At 31.7% G+C, this 23826-nt stretch overlaps 3 protein-coding genes across 3 annotated transcripts; 1 reads left to right on the top strand and 2 right to left on the bottom strand.

Moving 5' to 3' along the window:
* On the top strand, positions 1–7053 carry LOC107421499 (uncharacterized). Its single transcript, XM_016030750.4, has 5 exons — positions 1–2140; positions 2216–2378; positions 5336–5499; positions 5951–6209; positions 6495–7053. The coding sequence occupies exons 1-5, from the start codon at positions 498–500 to the stop codon at positions 6600–6602; spliced, it is 2337 nt and encodes a 778-aa protein (XP_015886236.3). The 5' UTR covers positions 1–497; the 3' UTR covers positions 6603–7053.
* A 6904-nt stretch (positions 7054–13957) lies between these two features.
* LOC107421542 (annexin Gh1) lies at positions 13958–16952 on the bottom strand. Its single transcript, XM_016030800.4, has 5 exons — positions 16681–16952; positions 15542–15687; positions 15109–15327; positions 14746–14958; positions 13958–14406 (listed from the first exon to the last, which is right to left on the bottom strand). The coding sequence occupies exons 1-5, from the start codon at positions 16754–16756 to the stop codon at positions 14113–14115; spliced, it is 948 nt and encodes a 315-aa protein (XP_015886286.3). The 5' UTR covers positions 16757–16952; the 3' UTR covers positions 13958–14112.
* A 1969-nt stretch (positions 16953–18921) lies between these two features.
* Positions 18922–22874, bottom strand: LOC107421544 (uncharacterized). Its single transcript, XM_016030802.4, has 4 exons — positions 22581–22874; positions 22299–22425; positions 19806–19974; positions 18922–19324 (listed from the first exon to the last, which is right to left on the bottom strand). The coding sequence occupies exons 1-4, from the start codon at positions 22794–22796 to the stop codon at positions 19105–19107; spliced, it is 732 nt and encodes a 243-aa protein (XP_015886288.2). The 5' UTR covers positions 22797–22874; the 3' UTR covers positions 18922–19104.
* Positions 22875–23826: the final 952 nt, after the last annotated feature.

Below are 23826 nucleotides of genomic sequence, written 5' to 3'. Positions count from 1 at the left end.
TTCTATAAAATATATATATTTTTTTTGTTTATATCTTTATGTGTATAGGCCATAGCGTCTCTTGCTCTCCAGCTTTAATGGCGTGAGACTGTACATCTACGGTGACAAGTAACCGTATGTAATCCTTCAATCTTTGCATGCTTCACCAACTACTCATATTAGAATACCCATAAACCTAAATGAGATGATTTTTTGGAATGGAATGCAATTGAAATTCCCCATCAACAGGAAAACCACCTTGTTCGTTTTCGATATTTTTTTCAAAAACCCAGATAACATAAAGTGGTAATCTCTTCTGGGTATCTGTTATTTGGTCTATCTGAATCGATATATGATGTGGGTTTTTATGATTCTGGGATTGGTCTGATTGTTTTGTGGGAATCAATCTTGTTGTCTTGTGCATTTATTTTCTTTTCTTGGATCTTTTTTTTTTTTTTTGGGTTATTGTTGTTGTTTGTGTGTGTGTGTGTGTGTGTGTGTGCGTGTTTTATTTTTTGATGTTTGAGGGAGTTGAGTTTGAGAGAAAAAACATGAAGGATGATGAGGAACTTGAAATGTTGTTGGATGAGATCCCTCATGCAACATCACACAATCTTCACCAACATCTTCATCAAAAACACAATAATCATCATCATCATCATAATGTTCATGGTGGTGGTCATGTTCATCGGCCTTTTGTAACACAGACGATTAATGGCATGTATGATGATGACCCATCAAGTCATTGTAAGTATCCATGTGTATCTTCCCCTGTTAGTGGGTTCTCTCTCCAGTCTGATGGCTCTTCCTCTAGCTTGTTCTCTTGCTGCCATTCTTTATCTGATAATGGTTCACCAACCCCACCTTCACTGGAAGAGCTTAAATCACACATGCCTTGTGGAACTTCCATATATCCAAATGGATTATGGTTGGATTCGAAATTGCCCGTTTCACCCATTAGGAAGAAATCCAATGAGAGCTTGATTGATGAACTGGGTTTAAGTCGAAATCTTAGTAAAATGTATATTAGTAATGAACAAGAGGACTCTTCTAGTTTCAAGGAATTATTGGTAGATAGAGAAAGAATTCGGGTTGGTGATGGATCTTTGGGTGGAAATAATCGATTCAATTTCGATAAACAGGGTGGTTGTGAGAAGGTCAGGAGAGCATTTTCTGATTTTGTGGGATTTCAATGCCCTGTCGAAAGGACTGGTACGGGTTTTGAGGGTGAGATGAATTCAGCAATGTTGGGATTGCGGCCGGAATGTAAAACGGGTAACTTTTCGGGTTCACAATTTTCACCCGGTGAACGTTATGCATTGTATTCAGGGTTGAATTGCTGCAGTAACTCAGTAAGCTCTCCTAGGCAGAAAACAAAGGAGCAGACAAGTAACTATTACCAAAGAGGAAGTCCAGTATCAAGCATAGCCACACCTTTAAGTGGACTATCCATGGCTGATGCTTTACTTTATGCACAAAGAAATGGTATGAATTCTATTGAAGAAAGAGTTGTATTGAATTTTCCTAATTCTCCACAAGTGACCTGCCCTAGGCCTCATCAGTTCAGTGTTGAAAATTTCATGTATGGCCTGCCTCAAACTAATGGGAGGAGTAGAGTGCCTTCACTTGGAATCCCACAAGGTGGTCCTGAGGCTTTTACTGCTGAAGATAGCTTCATTATTCAGGGAGAAGGCCTTAATTATATGGTCAATAAGGGATTGGATCGACCTAGGGGTCAGAATAAGGGTAACTTACATGACATTGGTGTGGGGAAACACCTGGAGAGGTCGCTGGTAGATGCCAGACGCCAAATTATAGGGCTTTGTGAAAATTCTCGGAACAGTAGGCAATATTTCCAATTCTCTCTGCCACCAAAGTACAGCTCTTTAGCTGAAGCTCAAGGGTATATATACTTAATAGCAAAGGATCAGCATGGTTGTCGCTTCTTACAGAGAATGTTGGATGAGGGTACCCCGCAAGACGTGCAAATAATATTTAGCGAGATTATTGACCATGTAGTTGAACTTATGATGAATCCATTTGGGAATTATCTTATGCAGAAGTTGTTGGATGTGTGCAATGAAGAACAGAGAATGCAGATTTTGATCATGGTGACTGCAGAACCAGGGGAGCTTGTCAGAATATCTTTGAACACCCATGGGTAAGTTGTGCATTGATAACACTGCAATGCAATTCTTCTTATAGTTATTTAACACTTTGTTTTCTCCTCTTTCAGCACTCGTGTGGTGCAGAAGTTGATAGAGACTCTCAAAACCAGACAGCAAATTTCATTGGTTATATCAGCTCTTGAACCAGGATTTCTTGCTCTCATCAAGGACCTGAATGGAAATCATGTTGTCCAACGTTGTTTGCAATGCCTTAGCAATGAAGATAACAAGGTGAAGACATTCTCTTGTCAAGTATCATAGATGTACATTTTTTAATTCTTAGTATGTGCACGATTTTTATTAAGTTTCCTGTAAATGCATATTCTTTTTCTAATACGCTTGATCGGCCTGTTTTTGAATCTTGAATTGACTCATTTTCATTACTCATCACATGCAACCTACTCTAGAACTCTCCACAGATCTTGTGTAAATTTAACAATTTGCATTTTCTCTGTTTCATCTTGCATTATTATTTGTTGAACTCTCCTCTTCTTATCTGTATGACATAGTCAGAACAAGAAACATGGAATTACTAATATGATTCACAATAGAATATCTGCTGCCAAATTTCTGCAAATTTATTATATAGATATATAGCCACATTCATGCTTCATGTCCTTGTTGGTCAATCTAGATTGTAGTCTTCTTATGTTTGATTTCTTGGAATGTCAAGCTGGTGTCTATCTATACCACTGATGTTTGTCGTTGTGCCTTACCATATAGATTATGCAGGAAAAAAAAAAAGAAAAAAAAAAATACTGCTTTTGTCTTTTTTAAGCTCTTGTTAAGGTTTTCTCTACGGAATTATGGTGACTTCCAAATTACAATCTCTCTTAAATTTACCTAGGTTTATGGATTTTCATAGTGATGAACTAATTATACAGCTGAGTCCTATTAGATCATAAATTGGATGAATAACTATATAAACAAATATGCCCAGAACTGAGAATTACCTTCTGTCGTTGTATAAAGTAAGCTATTATGCAATTATACAGTTTTTGTTGACATCTAAAGTACTGATGACTGCCATGCTAATTATTCTTTTATCATATATATGTACAAATATTTTGATTTCCTTATGCTGTGGCTAGGTCTATTTGAACTTTAATTGACCATATCATACACCAGAATGGTCAATTTTAGGAAGTCTAGGATTATCAAGGCTTCCAGAAGTGTGACCTGTTGTCTTTCAAACTAGAGATTTGATTATGCTATTGGTGTTAGGTTTCATATTGTTTTAACTTTTTTCTTTGGTTCAAAATCTTAATTGGAGCGTTATATTTGCAAGTACAGACACATACATACACGCATACAGAAAAACTGAGTGGATGAGTTTGCAAAATCTTGGTTTGATGAATTAATTGACCAAATCGGTATGAATTATAAAATTTATTGCTTAAGCATCATAGCATTTGTAGATGCTATAATGGTTAATATTTTGCAATGATAACAACAGTTTCCATGGAACTTTCTGCAGCATGCGAGCCTGCTTGCTAGATGCTACATGTCATGCTAATATATCTGAAATAAGTTTTTTCAAATGCTGGTTTTGGTAATGCTGTTGGATATGTTTTTAACTATACCCACTTATTAGTTTGTGTAGCAGCCTAACCTTGTAATTGGGATTTCAAAGAAACGCTCCAAAAATTTTTAATGTTTATTAACGTTTGAAAGAAGGAAAAAACTAAATAGGAAAAATGTCCCTACACTAAAACACACATGCACACACACACAATCTGTATGATGCTTCAGAAGATGATACCTGATTTGTAATTTGCAAGATCCAAGTTATATCGTCAAAGCCCTTTCTGTAGATAAAAGATAACATGACATAAGCAAAAGGGCAGGTTATGTTTAGCATATATGGACATGGGACAGTATAAGAACATTGTTTTAAATTTGTTTGATGCTGAAAGACCACTTTTGTTTGTTATCCTCCATAAACGAACTTGATGTTACAGACAATTTTTGGGATATGCAAGTTTGTTTTACATGTGCTAAGACTTGACAGTGGCATAATGGAAGAAAATGTGACGATGATAGATTGCCAATTTTTCTTTTCTTGGATTATATATGAATCTTTAACGGATGATACAAGCTGAGGTCAATACACCAGTTTAACAAACTTATATAGAGGTTGAATAGGCTGGGACCTGCGCTTCATATAAATCCAGATTGTGTAATATTACTGAGTTATTAGACTATGTAAGCGTGAAAAAGAGAAAGTATGTATGTGACACTACTAAATCGTAGAATATTTCTCCCATCTTGCATGAGTGACCCTATAGTTAAATAAGCCTCCAATAGACCAAGGGTGAAGTATAAAATATTAAAATGTAAATGATTAGAGCTCCCATGTTGAGTCTCTAAGATGAACTTAGGCAGTCCACATGGAATTTGATGGAGGTGAACTTGAAGTCACATATCGGCTTAAGGCAATATTTAATCCCTTATAGCAGGAATGATACATGAAGAAATACAAGCCTCTTTCTTTGCTGTTTGTATCGTTCAGAATCTGTATTAGACTATGACTGCGAAAGGCTCATCAACTTATCAAGAGAGCAACGACATTATGTTAGGATTTAATTCTTTATCTAAAAGATTACCTGTTTACATTGGCAGAAACCTTATGTACGATGTTAATTACAAAGTAGAATTGTGAGTTTTTTAGTGGAATTGAGAACTAGATCAAGCATTCATACTATGGATAAGTTTTGAGTTTTCTCCCTTGGTTATGTTTGTGTTTCATAGGAAGCTCTATGTAATTATACTTATTTTGATATTTTCGAAAAAGAAAATAGGACTAGAGATGGAACAAAGAATATCATGTATTAAAAAGTTAAGCCTCAAGCTCGTTGATCTGTTGTCTGGGTTTGGCCATGATAATGGCTTTTTTTGATGCTTTGCTGTCATACTAAAATATCTGAAGAAGCATGTGGCAATCAGTTAAACTTTAGGAAGCTCTTCCTGCAAGCTAAAAATAACTTAATGTTGAGTGCTTGCAGTTGCTAAAAGTAAATAAACAGCTTCTGGGGCCTTCAATGGTCTTTTTCCTATGGAAACAATTATCTCTTTACTACATCAAGTTAGTTATGGATGGCTAATGTGCTTTTATATCCGTTCTTGTATATTATCTTCACCTTCCTTTTAGATATATAACATATCTTTCTATCAATATACGCTGGCAGTTTATATTTGTAGCTGCTGCGAAGTATTGTGTTGACATTGCAACTCATCAACATGGGTGTTGTGTTCTGCAACGATGCATCAGTCATTCCACTGGGGAGCATCGTGAAAATTTGGTTGCAGAAATATCTGCGAATGGTCTTTTGCTTGCTCAAGATGCCTATGGGTAATTATTACTTTTATCAATTCTCTGCTAGTATTATTTTATAAGAATTATTAATTAGTCTATTTATCAAACTGTGCGTGGTGATAGAAAGAGAGTATTAATTGGTTTCTTTTTTTTCTCTCTCACACATTTTTTGTTTTTTTTTTTTTTTGGTTTTTTGTTTTTTGTTTTGTTTTTTTTTTTGGTTTTTTTGCACCTCTGTATACTGCTTAAGTGGTATGTTTGGTAGGAGGCCTTTTCTACTGATGACCTCTTCTTAAGGAGAAGCTTCTTGTTGTCTTCCTGAAATGTGGTCCGAAGCAGTTAAAATTATGCTGTGTTTCATATGTGAACACTAATTTTCCACATCACTAACTCCACTTTATTCATTGAGTCTGGCATTTAATGAGACACCTGCGGTCATACTTCTATTTCTTTTTCCACTAAGCATGAGGTGTGCTTCTTCTTGCAGAAATTATGTTGTTCAGTTTATCCTGGAGTTAAAAATTCCTTCTGCCACTACAAACTTAGTCTCTCAATTTGAAGGAAACTATTTGCACCTCTCAACACAGAAGTTCAGCAGTCATGTGGTTGAAAAATGTCTTTTAGTGTTAAAGGATGAGCATCGATCAAGAATCATTCATGAATTGCTATCCTCTTCTCACTTTGAACAGTTGCTTCAAGATCCGCATGCAAACTATGTAATTCAAACAGCTCTTCGAGTATCTGAGGTTTGGAACTTTTATCACTCTGTAGGATTTTATGTGCATGATTTCTCTTTAAAAATTTTCAACAATGCCAGTGCTTTTTTTAATCTTAAATCAAAGCCAACTAACTCATTTTGAAGGTCCCAACCAATTTACTTAAAATAATCTATATCTATTCATTTAATTTAAGAATTTCACTCATTTACGAATATGTCTAGTTCTACTTGCATGTCTTGTCTATCAGAAAGAAGGTGCTTGAATTATTGTTCTTCGACTTGATTCATGTCTTGATGTTTCTGATCAAACTAGGGCCCCATGCACAATTTACTGGTTGAAGCAATAGAGTCCCACAAAGCAATCTCACGCAACAGCCCGTATTCGAAGAGGATTTTCTCTCAGAAACTTCTCAAGAAGTGATGTACATTCTCCTTTTTTCTGCCATAAGAAGCACTGTTGTTGTTCTACTTCATTAGTATCTTATTTCTCCACTACCACTACAACTACATTTATGGAAACAAACTGGATTCAACTGTAAAGTCTGATGCTGATAACCTTAAAGAAAAGTTTTGTCTTCTCAGGATTGCACAAACAGCCTCAATGTGCTCAGTAAGTGTAGTAGATAAAGCAATTTTGCTTCCAAGTACTTTAAAAAAATTTTGGAAATGCAAATGTACTATTTATGTTTTTGTTGCTGATCTAAGATTTTGATATTGGCATCCTGTTAAAACTGGGTTTATCATTTATTTTTTTGGGGTCACTGTATGTGATTGTACAGTGTATAGAATGTTAGGCTTTCAGTTCCTTCTGCTGTACAAATACAATGCATACGCCTTCTCAATAATTTCTTTTGCTTTTGTATGCATTTGATTGGATAAGGCATGCTCTTTTGTATTCATAAATTCCTCTTTATACCTCCCTAATTTTTGGTAATGCAAATTTGTTGTCAATTTCTCATGAACTACATCATCACTTCTGTTTCATTTAGGTTATATTATTTATTTATGAATTACATGCTGGTTCAAATGTTGATACCAAATGAGTTTTGGCAAGATGGTATATGTGAAAACGAATGTTTTTGTGCCTAAAATTTGTTGGGTACTTCAACCCCCAAAAAGACTGTTAGAAAACCCCAATAATATGTAGAAAAATTTTATTTATCACCAGTGGTGATCCATCACCAGTGGATCTTGGATCATACGTGCTAATAGAGGAATTTAATACGTGCTAACAGAGTAATTTAATATGTTACCAATAAGGTTCACTTTTCCAAACTAGCTTTTTAGTTTTCAAAAAATTAAATAAATAAAATAAATACAACTAATTAATATTTATCAAATCAACATTGGTCCATTAGTGACAAATAGAAATTAGCTCTAATATATATAATAAGTATTTTAAAAAATATCCCTTTTTATTTAAGATAAAATATTTAATTCCGGATTATTAAATATTATTTAAATATTCCATTAGATTCCATCTGAACAATAGTAAGATTTTTAAAATACATTAACCAAACAATATAAATATAATTATATTTGATGGATAATGTTAAAAAAAAAATTGAAATAAAAATTTGATTAATGTTGGAACCTAGGAGAATATTTAATTTTCCTTATCAAATATAATAATGTTTAACATAATTAAATAAAATATATAGAAAAAAATATATATTACATATGAATTAATTAACGCTCTATGCTTTTTACCACAAAAAAATTAAATATAAAAAATACTTTTAGTTCTTATTAGTTAAACATATGCATATTATTCTATCAAAAATACTTTTTCTCAAATAATATATTGTTTGAGATATTTCTCCAAGTTAAAGTTTGTGGATGTTCATATCATAAAAAAAAAAAAAATTAATTGTTTTATTGTTGTTTACTGGACATTTTGATATTGTTCAGCTGGAGTCTACACAACATTTAAACAATGTTTGTTATTATAAAACTAAATATTTGTGTATAACAAAAGTATTTAGGAAATTTATATAAAATACGATGGGAGGAGAAAAAAGGATTGTGTACAACTATATTCCAATAAAGTCCAACAATTAATGGGGCTCTGCTATACTTGTTACATTGGGTCCGTGCTTGTATACTTAGTTGGACCAAGTTTAGATTTATGCAACACTCGAATTGGGCTTTTTTTTTGGGACCTTTAGGTCTGGTTCGTTACACTATATTAGACTGAATTATTTTAAGTATGCATTTTGATAGAATTCAACATTGAGAAAATTATTTAGAGTGTTACAAAGTAATGTTAAAAGTATTATGTAAATTTATTAAGTAGTATACCAAATATCATATATTAATGTTATATTATTTAATAAATTAATATAATTTAGTTATGCATAAGTAAATTATTGAAAAAATAAATATAACTAAACATAAATCATCAAATATTGACACATTAGTATACATCTTAATAAATTTATTTGATATTTTTATCATTAAATTTGCATTAACATAGACTAATGCTCCTATCTGGTGGTTATGTATATAGGGTGGTTCACCTCCTTACCCATTTTCATTACCAATAAAATATTTCTTCGCATCATTACTGCTGGATCATAGTTTGAATTTCCCCATTATTAATATTCAAATAAATAAATGAATAAAAGAAGAAAAAAAAGGGAATGAATTTCTAATTAACAACGCATGCTAATATTTCTTTACATCAATAACAATATAGGTACCAATTATTTATATAAATAATATGATAAAAATAATGTAATAATATTTTATTGGTTGAAAAATTAATATTACAACGGTTTATTTAGCAAATAATATATTGTTTCATTAATTAAAAAAAAATATATATATATATATATATATATATATATATATATTCTAAATATTCTAAATATGTAATTAAACAAGCAAATAAAATTAAATATAAACCAATAAAAATAATAACATCTGATTTTGGCCTTTAATTGGTAAAATTAAACAAATTGATGCCTTGTTGCAATATTGTTCTTTATACCTTCAAATCTTTTATAGACCATCATTCACATAATGGAAGATTTGTATGAGCTGTCGTATCAATGAGTATTTGCCCACTAAACCATGACTATATATTATGACGATCGAGTTTCTTCACATTATGATATACTCTGTTCCAAGAATATATTTATATGCAATTAGAATTATACATATATATGATGAATCACAGTGCCGATATTTAATTAAGATGATGGAAAGCTAATCGAATTTCATGGATCATGTTAGAATTTTATATATATATATATATATGATGAATCACAAAGCCATTATTTAATTAAGATGAGGGAAAGCTAATCGAATTCCATGGATCAAGTTAGTTCATTCCATCAATATTATAATCATATATTAAGCCTATAAATTCCCACATTTTTATGCTGGATAATAATCACTTGGAAAATTTATATACCATTGCATTGGATTGTTGAAGGTACACAGAAAAAAAAAAACCAAATCAAAATGCCGCATTTTAGCATTTGCATTGTTATTATTTTGGGCCTAGCCCTGCTGCAGTCCTCCCATGCCCAAGACTCCACCATAGATGAGTATCTGAATCCCCATAACTCAGCGCGTGCTGTGGTGGGCGTTCCACCATTGTCATGGGACACCGACATCGCAGCTCATGCACGTGAGGTGGTCGATGAGCTCGCACGAGACTGCGAATGGGAGAATCCTGACCGTGATAGCTGATGCGGTGAGAAACTTGAAATGGTGGACCAAGAGGACAGCGATAGTCCGGCCACTGTGGCTGTGAACAAGTGGGTAGAACAGAAGGTCAACTATGATCACGACTCCAACTCCTTCGTCGGTGGGGCTTGCGAAAAGTACACTCAGGTGGTTTGGCGAGATTCAACCAGTGTAGGCTGTGCTCACCGCTGGTGCCAATATGGCCAGGCTATTATCGTTGCTTGCAACTATTCTTCCCCAGGCAACATTGCTGGCCAGCTTCCTTACTAAACACTTCCCAACAAGGATATATATATATATATATATATGGGTGGGAAATTTTAAACGGCCAGATCTGTGTGAAACTATGCATACGGAAATGAATAGCAGAAATTTTAAAGAAATGTAAAATTTGCCGTAATTATTTTTTATGTATGACAAAAAATAATCTGAACCGTTTGCGAAATTTATTGTAATTCGATTGCCGAGTAATTTCATACGTTTTTGGACCGCATATTTTTCGTCCGATTGGTCCTAATTATAGAACGACTATATATATATATAATATATTTTTTTCTTATCCAAATCTCTGATTTAATTAAATAAAATATTCTTTGGTGGCAAGTGTTTAGCCATTTGGATGTATTTATGCTTTTATTATTATTATTATTATTATTATTATTATTTATTTTTTGCTTTTTTTTTTTTGACAACATTAAAAAAATTTCATCCAGCTCAAAGTTTGAATTATATATCTTTTTATTTTTTTTACTAGACCAAGCTTTATCATTATTTAACTACAGGGGTTCTAATGCTGTAGCGCATAGTTTAGCCAACTATGCAACTGGTTTGTCTGTTTATGAGTCCCGGCTTGAGGTTGGCCCGACGTGGCTTAGTAATATCCTTCAAGCTGATATTTGTAACCTTCACTCTTAAATAATAAATTTCCCTGTTTTATCCAAAAAGAAAAAAGCTTTATCATTTATTTATTATTTGTTAATTTTTGCTTATAATTAATATATAGGACTTTGTACGGAAATTACTAAAAACATCTTAATCCAATTATCTGTCCTTACAGCTCCTAAATGAGAAAAAAAATAATTTTCCAATATCGAATTTAAAAAATATACAATTAACAATCTCTGATAATGATATGGCCTGTTCATTCTGTAAATATAATACTATGACATTATATACTGTACATATATAGCCCATCCACATATATAAATGGATATATGGGAATTTTGATTTATCTTTTGTGTGGGAATTAGGAATTCAGCTAGTATGTAATTGATAGGTATTATACAAAGGCCATGTATATGACTATGGCATTGATATTATCTATCATCTCTATGTATCTTAAAATTTACAGTAGTTTCTCTTATTTCTAAGTACCAACGTAGTCCCATTAGTTTATCCTATGAGAACTACTATGGCATCATGGATATTCATCATCCTGATTCATCACCACATTCTATAACATTTTAGAATTTATATAAGAAATAGAATAAAAAAACAAAAGGTGGAATATATATACACATATATATGGTAGAAGTTTATAAATTAGTCTGTATTGGAAAATTTTAGAGATTGTATTCTAACCAATTAGACTTTTAGATGTACAAATAGTTAATATTTGTCATTCTTCACGTTGGATGCTTACATTGTTAAATCTTTATTTGTTGATGAACTGGTAGCTGCTCTTTGAATATAAATCTAATAATTTAGATGTGATATGTGGCAATCACTCCTAAGTACTTACCACATAAAAGCTCAAGTATTATCCTATTTATTGTTATTTTTAAATAATTTGGAAAAAAAATTGAGATTATCAAAATATCATGACAAATTAAATAACATCTTTAATAATAATGAATGTGAATTACTATCTACACAGTATAGAAATTGATATTATTTAAATTTAAATAAAATCCAAAATTTTCTAAGTTTTTAGAAATCTATGAGAATGTAATAATTTACAAATTGAATGGTTAAGATTGATTTCTCCCTATTTTGACTTCCATAACTTCCAAATAAAGTTCTTTTGCAATAAATGATTGTAATTAATATAATTATGATCTTAATTTTTGTTTTTTGGCAATAAACCAAAGCAATTAATATATGCAAACCCTTTATTTTAATCTCTTTTTTTCCGTTTGTTTTTCATTGAATCTACAGTGTTATTTATTTATTTATTTTTACCTTCTTCGTTTGGGTTTCATCTAACCCAAAAAGAAAAAGAAAAAAAAAAAAAAGGCATGATGACTAAATACATTTGAGCTGTTCCTGTTTGTACATAGTCCTTTCATTAGCGATGTTTTTAGCACAATAAAAAAATTTCTGAGAGCAAAAAACTTATTAACTGATAGAAAAACTAGCATTTCTTTAACCTTATGAACCTTGATGCTTGGACATTTTATCATAATATTGATAACCATCAATATCAAAATTTAACAACTTAAAGCTAGGAAAAGAAAAATAAAAACGAGTTAAACAAATCTCCAACAGCTAATAGAAATTTTTGTTTGTCCTAAGGTTATAGATTTTTTTCAATGACACTGGAGTTGGGAAGAGAATTCACATGAAATAGTAACAAAAAGAAAAGAACACAAAAAGATTTAGTGTATATTGAAACTTAAAAAAAGAAAATTATGCCAAATAAAATTGAAACTATAAAAAGAATATGTGACAATTTAAAAAAAAAAAATGGAAAGGGCATATGAAAAAAATTTTAAATTAGAAAAAAAAAGTTTCTATAATTTGCAAAAAAGTTTGTATAATTTGCAAAAAAGTTTGTATAATTTGCCATAATCTAAAAACAAATGGGAAAGAGATAAAGAGAAAGAAAGAAGACCTTCTAAAGCCTTTCCTTCTAAAGCCTTTATGAGGCAGAGGGACATGATCAAGCACTTAAACCGTGGACTTTAAAAATTAATTATATTTTAATTTTTTATAAAATCAATTTAGGACAAATGAGTTATTTGCACTCCATCCTGCTTAATTTATTTTGCACTTGATTCTGAGAAGATAATTACTGTATTCATTCTGTCAAAACAGAAAGACATACATGTATCAATGGAGGAGGGCTTAAAATGATTACTTAATTATGTCTCTGAAAATAAAAATTAATTTTTAATGCAACTCACGTTCTTCATATGAGGCAATTTTTCTGGCCCCCACTGTTTTGGACTTTCTTCATGTAATTTGTCGCCATTCTTTTGAATATGTTTTAAGGAAGCAAAAAATAATAATAAAAAATTAAAAAAAAAAATGGTTCTAGTTCCCATACATGGTTTAAAGCTTATCGCCGCATTATTTATTGCCTTATTCTTTATTTTATTTTATTCAATTATTTGAATAGTGGTTTGATTGTTGCCAGATTTGAGAATGTCATTGGGTGAGGTAGACCTACTAGTAGGTGCAATAAATTAACGGTAATATAATAATTGTTTTGCCAAATGGTAATATAATAATATGATGACATTTATGTGCAATACTGCGTCGAATTCTGTAGAATAAAAATCCCAGTGACCTTTACCTACTTCACAAAGGATAAGCTTTTATTTATTATTCAAATATATTTTATTTTTGTTTAGGAATTATCAAATAAAACTCCAAATTTAATATTTTTTTAAAGCATAAGTCTTTTTCAGAATAGGTGATCCATCTTTGACGTAATGTGCATTTCCTCTATGTTCACATTTTTTTTTTCTTTTTTTTTTTGAAACTTGGTTGTCAATGTTCATACTTCATATATTTGGTAACCTAATCTTGATATTAGTACGATGAGAAAGAAGGAATCCTGTAAGAATCTCACATGGGACACGTATAGATAGTCATACCACATAAAAATTAGATAAAATATATTTTTATAAGAATCTCAAAATGCCAAAGTTTATCATCTCTCCATTACATTGCCAATTTTAAATCATTAATTAATATATTACTCCATATGATTTGTCATGTTGGGATACATTGACCAATTGTTGTTTTAAATCTGAAAATTTAAAATTTTGAAATGTATATAGTTTTGATCTGACTCAGAATATAGGCTTTAATAAAAGGTTCCCCAATAAATACAACCATATATGGCTACATATATAAAAGAAACACACATACCATTACTAATTGACAGATGAGAGTAAGATGCAAACTGAAAGGAAAATGTTCACCAAAAGAAACAACAGAAATTGAAACCAAATTGAAAAAAACCACACAATTAATCTACCACATAACACTGATGACAATGCTGCTCATCAATTCTCATGACCAAGCAAGGCAAGCAACATTCTTTCATAATCACCAGAAGTGTCACCCTTTATAGCCTGCACAAGTGGGACACTGTTCCTGCGGTAGTATTCTTCATTTATACGTTTCAGATCAACCTCAGCACGGGTGACTACCACTCTGGTAAGACCTTCTTCATCAGTTCCAAGTCCTTTAATGGCAAGTCTGAGGACTTTCTCGAAATATTTCTCTGGAGTAGTCAGGCATTTTATGGTGGCTCTCAGAAAAGTGAGGTAGCGATCCTCTGGATCTGACTTCAGGTCCTGCACATGGCGTAGAATATATAACACAGATTCAAAATTGAACATCTTTTTTCTCGCATATCATAGGAAAAGGAAGTTTCTTGTTGCTTAAAATATCAGCTCTTTCACCAAAATATCTTACTCAATTATCATTTGTTTGTTTTGATAATTCATTTTCTGGACTTTGTCATCGTGACAAAACTAGCGAAGATCAAATTCTTCCAAATTTGATAAAGAATCAAGGATATAATGAAAAGCAGCAACTGCCAAGACTATAAATATCAAACAGGTGTGTGTGCGTGTGAGAGAGAGAGAGAGAGAGAGATCATAATGGCTGATGAGGGACAGAATTGAGCATACCTTGTTAATGGCATTGCCAAATTGGTCTCTGTAGTGGTTCAGGGTTGCATTGAGTTGTTCCTTGCTCCTAGTAGTGAGGATCCTGATGACCTCCTCGTGATTATAAGCTTTCTCAGAAATTTTCTCACGCAGTATTTTAGCCTCAGAATGGGCCAGAGAAGAGTTCACCTCAGGTCCCTCATACCGATAAGCAGTCAAAAGAGGCACCAAAAGCTGGTAGGAAAATGAAAATGAAAAATCTTCAATGAGAAACTGATAGAGAGGCATACATGTACCAAGTGAACAAAATTTTATATATCTTCAACAACACAAATTCTTAATCCAATATTGTCAAACTGGAGTTCATGAGCTGAAGCAGGATACCTTGCGGTAATCTCCAGTTATGTAATGTGCAACATCTTCTTCCAGAGATCTCTTGAAACGAATATGGTACTCCTCCCTCGCCTGAAATAGCTCACGTGAACTTCTTGTGGTAGCCAGTTCCAATAGAACATAAACTCCATTACCACGCTTCCTCGCTGCTTCATTAGCTAGCAATGCATCTCTTTCAGCAGGACGCAGAGTCCACAGAAGAACTATCCTCTGTACACAAAGTTTCAGCAACAAGTTACAATTTGTACCAAAAATTTTAAACAATCAGGAAGTCGACTCAACAATGTATGTCAAGACTGTACATATAAATATAATACATTTAACACAGAGTATCAACATGCTGCCCTGATTTTCCATCTTTGCTATAAAGCTTTTGCAGGAGCAAGAACCATGGCAGCAAGGGATATGAAATATAAAACCCGACCTCAAAGTCACTTGAAAGTTCTTTCTCTAGTGATTTCAGGAGCTCCTCTCCGTATGTCTCAGCATAAACTTGTCGGATTGTAGTGCGCTGCCGTGCATTCCTGTGAGCCAATATGTTTATGATTGTTGCCTCATCAGTTCCCCATCCTGTAAAAAACATGTTTGGATATAATTTGTTATAATAATTCTTTATGGTACTAATTTAAAAAGTAGGTTCATATTGAAACATATAAATTATATTTGTAGCATAGAGAGTTCACTCGATATATAGTGCATCTTTGAAATTTATGGATGTTCAAAATTTTGATGGCTTAATTTGGTTGCTATCTCAAACATAGAATGATTGAAAATTTTGATCCCAAGATAATGTGTGACACGCATTAAATCATGAAGCTGTGGAGAAAAATAAAAAAGAGAAAACTCAGCCTTTTGGGTATTGACCAAAATAAAAAGAAAAAAGATAAGAAAGGGTCTTATTTTTTTTTTTAAGTGCTGTACTTACTTTTCTAGATGTTCTATAACTTTATAACTGACTAAAGGCAAACAAATAGACCTTTTATTTCTACGAAAAAAAAAAAGAAAATCCAATTTTTTAACGCTTAAAAAGTTTAAAAGCAACGAAGATGAAAAATTCTCAAATCCTTTTTTTTTTTTCAGCCAAAAAAAAAAAATTTGTTTGGAAAGATTTAAGTTTCCCATGATCTAAAGTCTAAACAAACATAAAAAGCAAAACTTTACAGTCTATACACTACAACATTTAGTAGATGAGCTAAGAAAGCTGTGCTATAGTCAGATTGACGGTGTCTAATGTGTATCCACATTCAAACTGTTGATCGATCAGCTAAATGTGTATGTTAATGGTAGATCCACCCTAATCCATATCCAAGATCGAATTAAAACTCAATAACTTACTGACACCACAAATGACCAGATCAAGTCAGCAAAACCAGATGATCATTGATCAAAAACAACCCATTTTCCAAATTTTCCATAAACAAACACTAGCATTAATAAACATTTTCCCAGTAGGATTTTCCCGCGATCCAAACGGAAATTAGAAAAAAAAAGAAAATAAAGTATAATGTGAAAAATAATCCAAACCCAAATGAGAAAGAGATAAAAAGATAAAGAAAAGAAGACCTTCAAAAGCCTTTCTGAGCCGCTCAGAGTCTTCAGAAACTGGAGGAACATGATTGGGCACTGAAAGCGTCGCCATTGACGAATGTATATTTCTTTTTCTTTCTCTTTCTCTGTCTCACCCTGAAACCTCTCACGTATTTCTCAAAGAGCAAATCGTAAACACTTAAATACTAATGAAGGTGGGCTTCAAAATGATTAATTAATTATGTCCCACAGTATAAAAATTAATTTTTTAATACAAACCACGTTCTTCATGGAAATAATTTCTTTTCATTCCCTGAAAACTACACATGGCCAATCGCCTCCATTTTATCATTATTTTATTTGTTTTTTAAATTGATATATAATTGTTGGGTCGTAGCCACATGGGAGAATCTGAGTGATTGAGGCAGACCAACTGGTTGGTGTAATAAATAAATAAAAATTAATAATAATGATAATGCTTGTTTGGATAAATTAATAAATCATAATAGTGATGTTGATGGCTATTTTGATGTGTAGGCATTGAATGCTTTAGAGAATTAAAAAATCTCTATTACCTACTTCACAAGCACAAAGGAAAAACTTTTATTCATTATTCAAATATTTTTGTTCAAGAGCCATCAAAAATAAAAACCCAACATTTATTATTTTTTAAGTCTTTTTCAAAATAGGTGGTCTGTGTTTCAGGTAATGTGCATTAGGTCAATGTTTTTTTGTTCTTTTTGGGGATATGATTGTCAATGTTCAAACTTGGTGATCTGATCTGATATGAGTTGGATGAGAAAGAAAGAATCTCACATTGGGCAGGTTCTGAGAAAAAAGTTGGATTTATATTTTTTATAGGTTTATGATGTGTATAATATATACACAAATATACACACAGATTTGTAGTTGATATAAATATTTTACAGGTTTATGATGTGTGTGTATATATCGTACTTTGTAATTGTGAGAATCATCTCCCAGCTTATTATGAGGTTTCTATGGGATTTTTGTAATAATAATTTCTAATTTGAATCCTATCAATTATAGTATTAAATGTGTCAATATGTAAAAGTATTATTGATAATGTATTTACATAATCTAAATATAAAAAAATAAATTTTTAAATAGATAAAAAAAATTAATTATAAAAAAATCAATTAAATATTACTATATTACTGATCATAAATGACAAATAAATTTAATAAACATTTTGATAAGTTTAAGATTATTATAAATATATATATATATATATATTTATAATATAAGAATGACAAGTTTTAATTGTTGTTAAATCCTTGACTAAATTTTTAATTTAGTTATTAATTGTAATGTTATTCATATGACTAATTTATCATAATGATGCATTGGCCCGTTATTTGAATTTTTTTAATTTAAAAATTTAGATGGAATATGACAATTCTTAATACTTCTTAAATTAGCACCATGACAAAAAAAAAAAAAAAAAAAATCATCAATTCCCTTTCTAAAGAATAACTTGTCATGTCGAGGCATTGGCAACTGTTATGTGAATTTTTCAATCTAAAAACTCCGATGGAATACGATGAGTCTTAATACTTCTCAAATTCGCACCCCTTTTTTTCTTTAAAAATAAAAAAATAAAAAAAAAATCATCAACTCCATTTCTAAAGAAATTATATTTATATTCATTTGTCAACAATTACTTTCTATGGCAGCTTTAGAACTTTACAAGGTTTGCAAAATTAATTTTCCTTTTTCTTAAACGAACACAAAATTATTCGTTTACAAAGAAATGTTTGATTTTGTAAAAGTGAAAAAGTAGTTTTTTAGCATACAAGATCCCCAATATTTCACCATGAGTTTAAAGTAGATTTGCATTACTTTGCGATTAGAGTAGATTTATGGGTGGTGTGTTGTTGTTTTTGTAACTCATGTTGGCAAATATGCCACTTAGAAATGCTAAGAGTTAAAAAAAGATTTTAATTGAACAAATATAAAATCAAACTACTCAAACAAGTATACTCATCAAAACAAATAATTAAACGAGTTCTTACTACCTTTACGATCAAAAGATTTTCACAATCAAGATTAAGACCAAGAAAAATGAAGAACTGATATGCTAGTGGAAAATTTATCAACACTACTGAACAACTTGATGAACTAAGTGAAATCATAACGTGATTTGTCAGGATTATATGCAGTGCTTCAAGGACAATATTATTATGGTTAGTTTTCATAAAGCATAAAAATCACAAAGAAAGAACCCATCTTGCTGTCAAAAATAAAAATAAAAAATAAAAGAAAAAGAAGGAACCCATTCTTGAAACAAAGCATAAAGGCACACACCTTGATTAAACTTCAGTTCTGACAATTTAAGAGCTTAACAGCACTGATACTATATATATATATATATATATAGTTATAATCCTAAAACATGTTATCCTAACCCCACAAATTCATGAACTTTCTCAGCTACTGTTAATCAAATTGCTGGCGGAGCTGCATCTCCGTTTCACTTTTCCATGCAGCATGAGATGACTGACCCTTCATTCTCTTACTCTTCTCCTTTTCTTTGATGGTAGATCCCTTCTTTTTTGGCTCTTTATCTGGGTCTGCAGAAGGACGATCACCGCACATCGGACACACCATTCCTCGTGCATTAGAGTATGTCTTTGGTATTCCACATTGCAAACACATTCTGTGAAAAAGAATTGTGCATTTTAGGGCATGACAAAACTTGAATGGGCGCAAAATTGTACCACAAGTGACCGATAATAATCATGTAGTCTTCCACGGATCTATACAAAGTACAAACTAGGAAAACTAGCAACTTATTGACAACAGATCATTGTATCATTCCAATTTATATCTCTGACACCCAGATCGAATTAACTGAAATAAGCCAAGAGACTAATGCCAACCTGGCAAGTTCTACTACCGATGCAAGGGTAACCCACTTTACTACAAGATTTGAGAGTCATTATTAATACATTCTCTATACCAATAGATACTTGAAGGAAAAGGAAATGTAATTGTATGCTGACAACAAAATATATGTCATCCTTTCAAGGACATCCTAATGATAAAATCTGCCGCATTGGTTCAAGCCATTATGATTTAAATACCAATTTAATATCTTAATGTCATTACATCTGTCCAAAAAGACAAAGAAAACTAACCTTAGCAGGTCTGCAGCATCCTCCGCATTTGGATTGGCTGCAGTTGCCACTCGTTTGCCACCTTGTGTTGTGCTTGAAACTGCTGATACTAGAGGTTGGCTACCCTCAATATCACTTCTTACTCGTTCATGGATTCCCACTAGTTGAGCTTTGGCTTCCACTATGGAACCTATTAAAATATAACAAGAAATCAGGATTTCAATGAGTATGTATTACTTACTGCCAATATGCAGTCACCTCTAGCTAGCCTGTTACTGCATGCAGCAGCTCAATCAACAGATATAGTAAACTATGGACCATATAGAAAATGAAGTTTCAGTTAAACCTTTCTACAAAAGATGAATGACAAAGCAGGTTTAAGAAAAAATCAACATGATATCTGCAAGTCTTGAAGCCCAATCCTTTAATCCAAGATTTCTCATGCATCTTGATTGAGGTTTTGCCAATTAACAGATCTAAATAAACTACCATTACAATCTTCAAATGTTTTTTGTCAATATGTTAGTGAAGGCATAGCTACCCAACTAATGTTAATATCATGATGATAAAATACAAAAATGTCCCATTTTCAATTGAAAGCCAGCAAGTCCTTATGTAATTCAACTAGATTGAAAGTCAAACTTTACACTATCGCTTCCCAAAGAGTTCATTACTTTCTTATAAAGAACATTTTCTTTCAACCAAGCTATATATTCTAAGCTCAAAGTAATATATTCAAAGAAGATCTTCTTTCACATATTAACTAAAGTTCAAATACCAAAACATCAAATGAATTGTTTAATCACACATATGGCTAGTTTAAGTTGCCTCATACAAATTTACTATCAACATGCAAATTATAAATAATAATTTAAAAAAAAAATTTCAATTAATAAATTATTTCTCATTACAATTAAAAATATTATTATGTATAGTACATAATAGGTAAGCTAGATTCTGATCGAAGTGATACTGCATATGCTTAGAGGCAGAAGCTAAACAACTGTTCCATTTGCCAACTGTTATTATGAAACTGTTTTACATAAAAATGCTACATTGGAAGATCAGTGAATCTTATTGCATGATCAAAATAAGTATAATGCTGAAACTATTTCTTCCAGTGATTGTTGCATGGTAGAGAAACCATACATTTCAATATACCTACCTCAAGCAACATTGCATGCTTGATGGCTAGCATAATTAATATACTAGTACACCACATTCAAGTTGAAACTGTCAAGTTACCATCAACTCAAAATGTTTTAAGAATGGTAGCAGGCCTTATATGTGCACAACAACTCAAATGGATGTTAGCCAAATACAAAACCAAAAAAAAAAAAAAAAAAAAACTTAGTTTTCATACCATATTAAGTTCTTATAATTCCCAAAAGCTTAAGCAAAATAAGAAGTAGATCTTGTGTATGTCAAGCCAACACAAGACACGAAAAATGCCCCTTAACCTGTTTTTCGGAAAACAACTATCCCATATATATTCCAAATATAGAAAAAGTTTCAAATCAACTAAATCTTATTCCCAACTAAGTGGGACAGATTACAAATACCTTCAGCCAATAAATAATCATATTACATAACTTATAATTTCTGTGACTACAACTCTTCCAATTTTTAATTCTATGGATTAAAAATATGTCTAATCAATTTCGAGTGTGCTTTTCTTTAGTAAAGCAATAAGATATCCTCATTCTAGGCACCCAGGGGCATTTTCTAGCCATACTTAGTAACTTCATCTACAATTATTTCAATAAGATCAAACTCCGCATTCAAAAATATAAGCATATACAATGAAAACTGTTTTGTGATAATTCAAGTAGTTTAGCACTAGTTTATCATTTTATCATGTATGTAGTGATAACTGATAACAACAACTATATACTCATCATGAACTTGCTTGCTAAACCCAAAACATTACACCCCTCCTCCCTCTTTTCCAAGTTGAGAAAACTAGATACACTTCTTTTTTTCTTCAGACCTTCCATTATACTCAATCAAGACTAAAATAAAGTAAATTTCATGATTAACCTTGATGAAATATAACAAAAGCAATTGTTATCTTTATGTTTAAAGCCTTACTACATGCTTCAATACTTCCAAAAACTACATATAGTAACTCATAATTTACACCATGCAACTCTGAATATATATACATATATATATACACACACATATATATTTAATTCACCTCTCTCTTTATATATAAACAGTACTTCTATACAGTGGACATTTTCTTTTCCTTTTATTAGTGATATAAATATTTATCCTGTAATGAAGACCTGTAATCTCTATGCAAAACATTATCAATGCCTAAACTATGAACTAAGTATCACAAACAATTAAATGTTCTTTAAAGATTTCATTTCGTTTCATCTTCATTAACTTTTTTATTGTGTTCCGGATTTTAAACAGCTTAGTTGAAGCAGAGATATCAAATTTCCTCAACTGAAAACTTGATAGAAAAAAAGTAAATAAAATAACAAAAAAAGAAAAAAACCGTACTAGCAGGAACGTCTTTCTTGTCCTTGCGATTCCGGCGACCACCATGTCTGCCATGCTGCTGATCCACATCTCCAGAGAAACCATATTCTTCCACCGAGTTGTTTAAAAACTCCGGTGGTCCTGAAATCTCCATATCCACAACACAACCCCCACAGAAAAATTAAATAAAAATTTAGACCAGCTCTACAAATTCAAAAACAATATCAATTTTCCTGCGAATTTCTAAGCCGGCAAACACTAAATTTAAAAAAAAAAAAAAAAAATTAGAAAGAGAGAGAATACCTCGGAGAAGGCATCAAAAGCAGAAGGAAGTCCAGAAGGATTAGAGGAGGGATTTGGGAGGTCGAATAAGGATCTGTCACCGATCGAACGGCTCAGAGAAGCCGAAGCTTCGCGGCGGTCGTTGTCGTCGTCGTCATCGGAGGAATTGTAGCTGACACGAACATCTTCTTCTTCTTCTTCAGCAGAAGAATAAGATTGGAGCAGCGCCAAGCTCATTGCTTTCTACAATTCTCTTCTCTGCTATCGACTCCCCTTCTACGCCCTAACTCTGTTAGCACACTTCAATAACTATTTTTAGTCACCTCCTCCTACTATTTATTTATTACCAAAAGTAAATAAATAAATGAAAATCTGTTTTTTTTGGGCCAAAATAAATAAATGAAAATCTACGAAGTATATTTTGGGCTCTTTAATGTGGTATATACATGTAATTATAATCACATTCTAATGGTTTTATTTATTTATTTATTTATTTTTTTGGGCATGAATGGTTAAAATGGCATCAGTGATATCTTTTTCAGAAAAATGGTAATTTGATGAGTTTTAAAATGTGTCTCCATTTTTTTTTTTAATTTTCTCAATCAAATAATTAATTAATTTATTAAATTTTAGAAACCAATTAATGTGGTATTTTCTTTGTTTAAAAATAATATATATATATATATATTTTTTTTTTCACCACTAAATATTACAAACGTGGCAGCCGATGTGAATGTGTGGTCCATGTAAAATTTTTATTTTCAAAAATTAAAACTCAAATAGTAACCACTATTTCAGTTTCTGTAGCTCATATTTTACACTTTCAATAAAATTAACCAAAATATAAAACTCCACTTTTCCCCCCCCAAAAAAAAAAAAAAAAAAATTATGTTTCTAGCAACTTTGACACCAAACAAATGGATCCCACTTTGGCGTTTTTGCAATCTTTACTAATTTCAAAGCTTTTGGTGTAGAATGGCAATCTGGATGGATTTCCCCAAGTATGATTAAACCTGTCTTGATCATAATTCGATCCAGTTTTTATTGCTAACCAAGTTTTGCTTGACTCGACCTGCTGGGTTCCCCAATCAGACCATTAAATTTGTTTTAAAAAACAAAGATCAAAATTTATTGTATTTTGCCCTAAAAACATTCAAGTATATGTCTGGTAAACTCAAATTCGACCTGACCCAAACTTGAAATGTGTAAAAAATAATAAATCCAACATTATTTGAAAACCAGTTTAGTGTTCCTTTTACTCGACCCA

This window comes from Ziziphus jujuba, chromosome 9, assembly GCF_031755915.1.
Source record: "Ziziphus jujuba cultivar Dongzao chromosome 9, ASM3175591v1".
NCBI classification, from domain to species: Eukaryota; Viridiplantae; Streptophyta; class Magnoliopsida; order Rosales; family Rhamnaceae; genus Ziziphus; species Ziziphus jujuba.
This window is presented reverse-complemented; position numbering and strand designations above follow the sequence as displayed.

What these genes read in the sequence shown, in the direction of transcription:
- LOC107421499 (XM_016030750.4), top strand. Translation starts at nt 498, where the DNA reads ATGTTTGAGGGAGTTGAGTTTGAGAGAAAAAACATGAAGGATGATGAG. An exon ending in ATATCTTTGAACACCCATGG is followed by an intron (nt 2,141 to 2,215) that starts GTAAGTTGTGCA and finishes CTCCTCTTTCAG; the next exon opens with CACTCGTGTGGTGCAGAAGT. An exon ending in TTAGCAATGAAGATAACAAG is followed by an intron (nt 2,379 to 5,335) that starts GTGAAGACATTC and finishes ATACGCTGGCAG; the next exon opens with TTTATATTTGTAGCTGCTGC.
- LOC107421542 (XM_016030800.4), bottom strand. Translation starts at nt 16,756, where the DNA reads ATGGCGACGCTTTCAGTGCCCAATCATGTTCCTCCAGTTTCTGAAGAC. An exon ending in GCTCAGAAAGGCTTTTGAAG is followed by an intron (nt 15,688 to 16,680) that starts GTCTTCTTTTCT and finishes TGTTTTTTACAG; the next exon opens with GATGGGGAACTGATGAGGCA. An exon ending in AACTTTCAAGTGACTTTGAG is followed by an intron (nt 15,328 to 15,541) that starts GTCGGGTTTTAT and finishes CTTTGTGTACAG; the next exon opens with AGGATAGTTCTTCTGTGGAC.
- LOC107421544 (XM_016030802.4), bottom strand. Translation starts at nt 22,796, where the DNA reads ATGAGCTTGGCGCTGCTCCAATCTTATTCTTCTGCTGAAGAAGAAGAA. An exon ending in CTTTTGATGCCTTCTCCGAG is followed by an intron (nt 22,426 to 22,580) that starts GTATTCTCTCTC and finishes GTGGATATGGAG; the next exon opens with ATTTCAGGACCACCGGAGTT. An exon ending in GATGCTGCAGACCTGCTAAG is followed by an intron (nt 19,325 to 19,805) that starts GTTAGTTTTCTT and finishes TCTTTTTCACAG; the next exon opens with AATGTGTTTGCAATGTGGAA.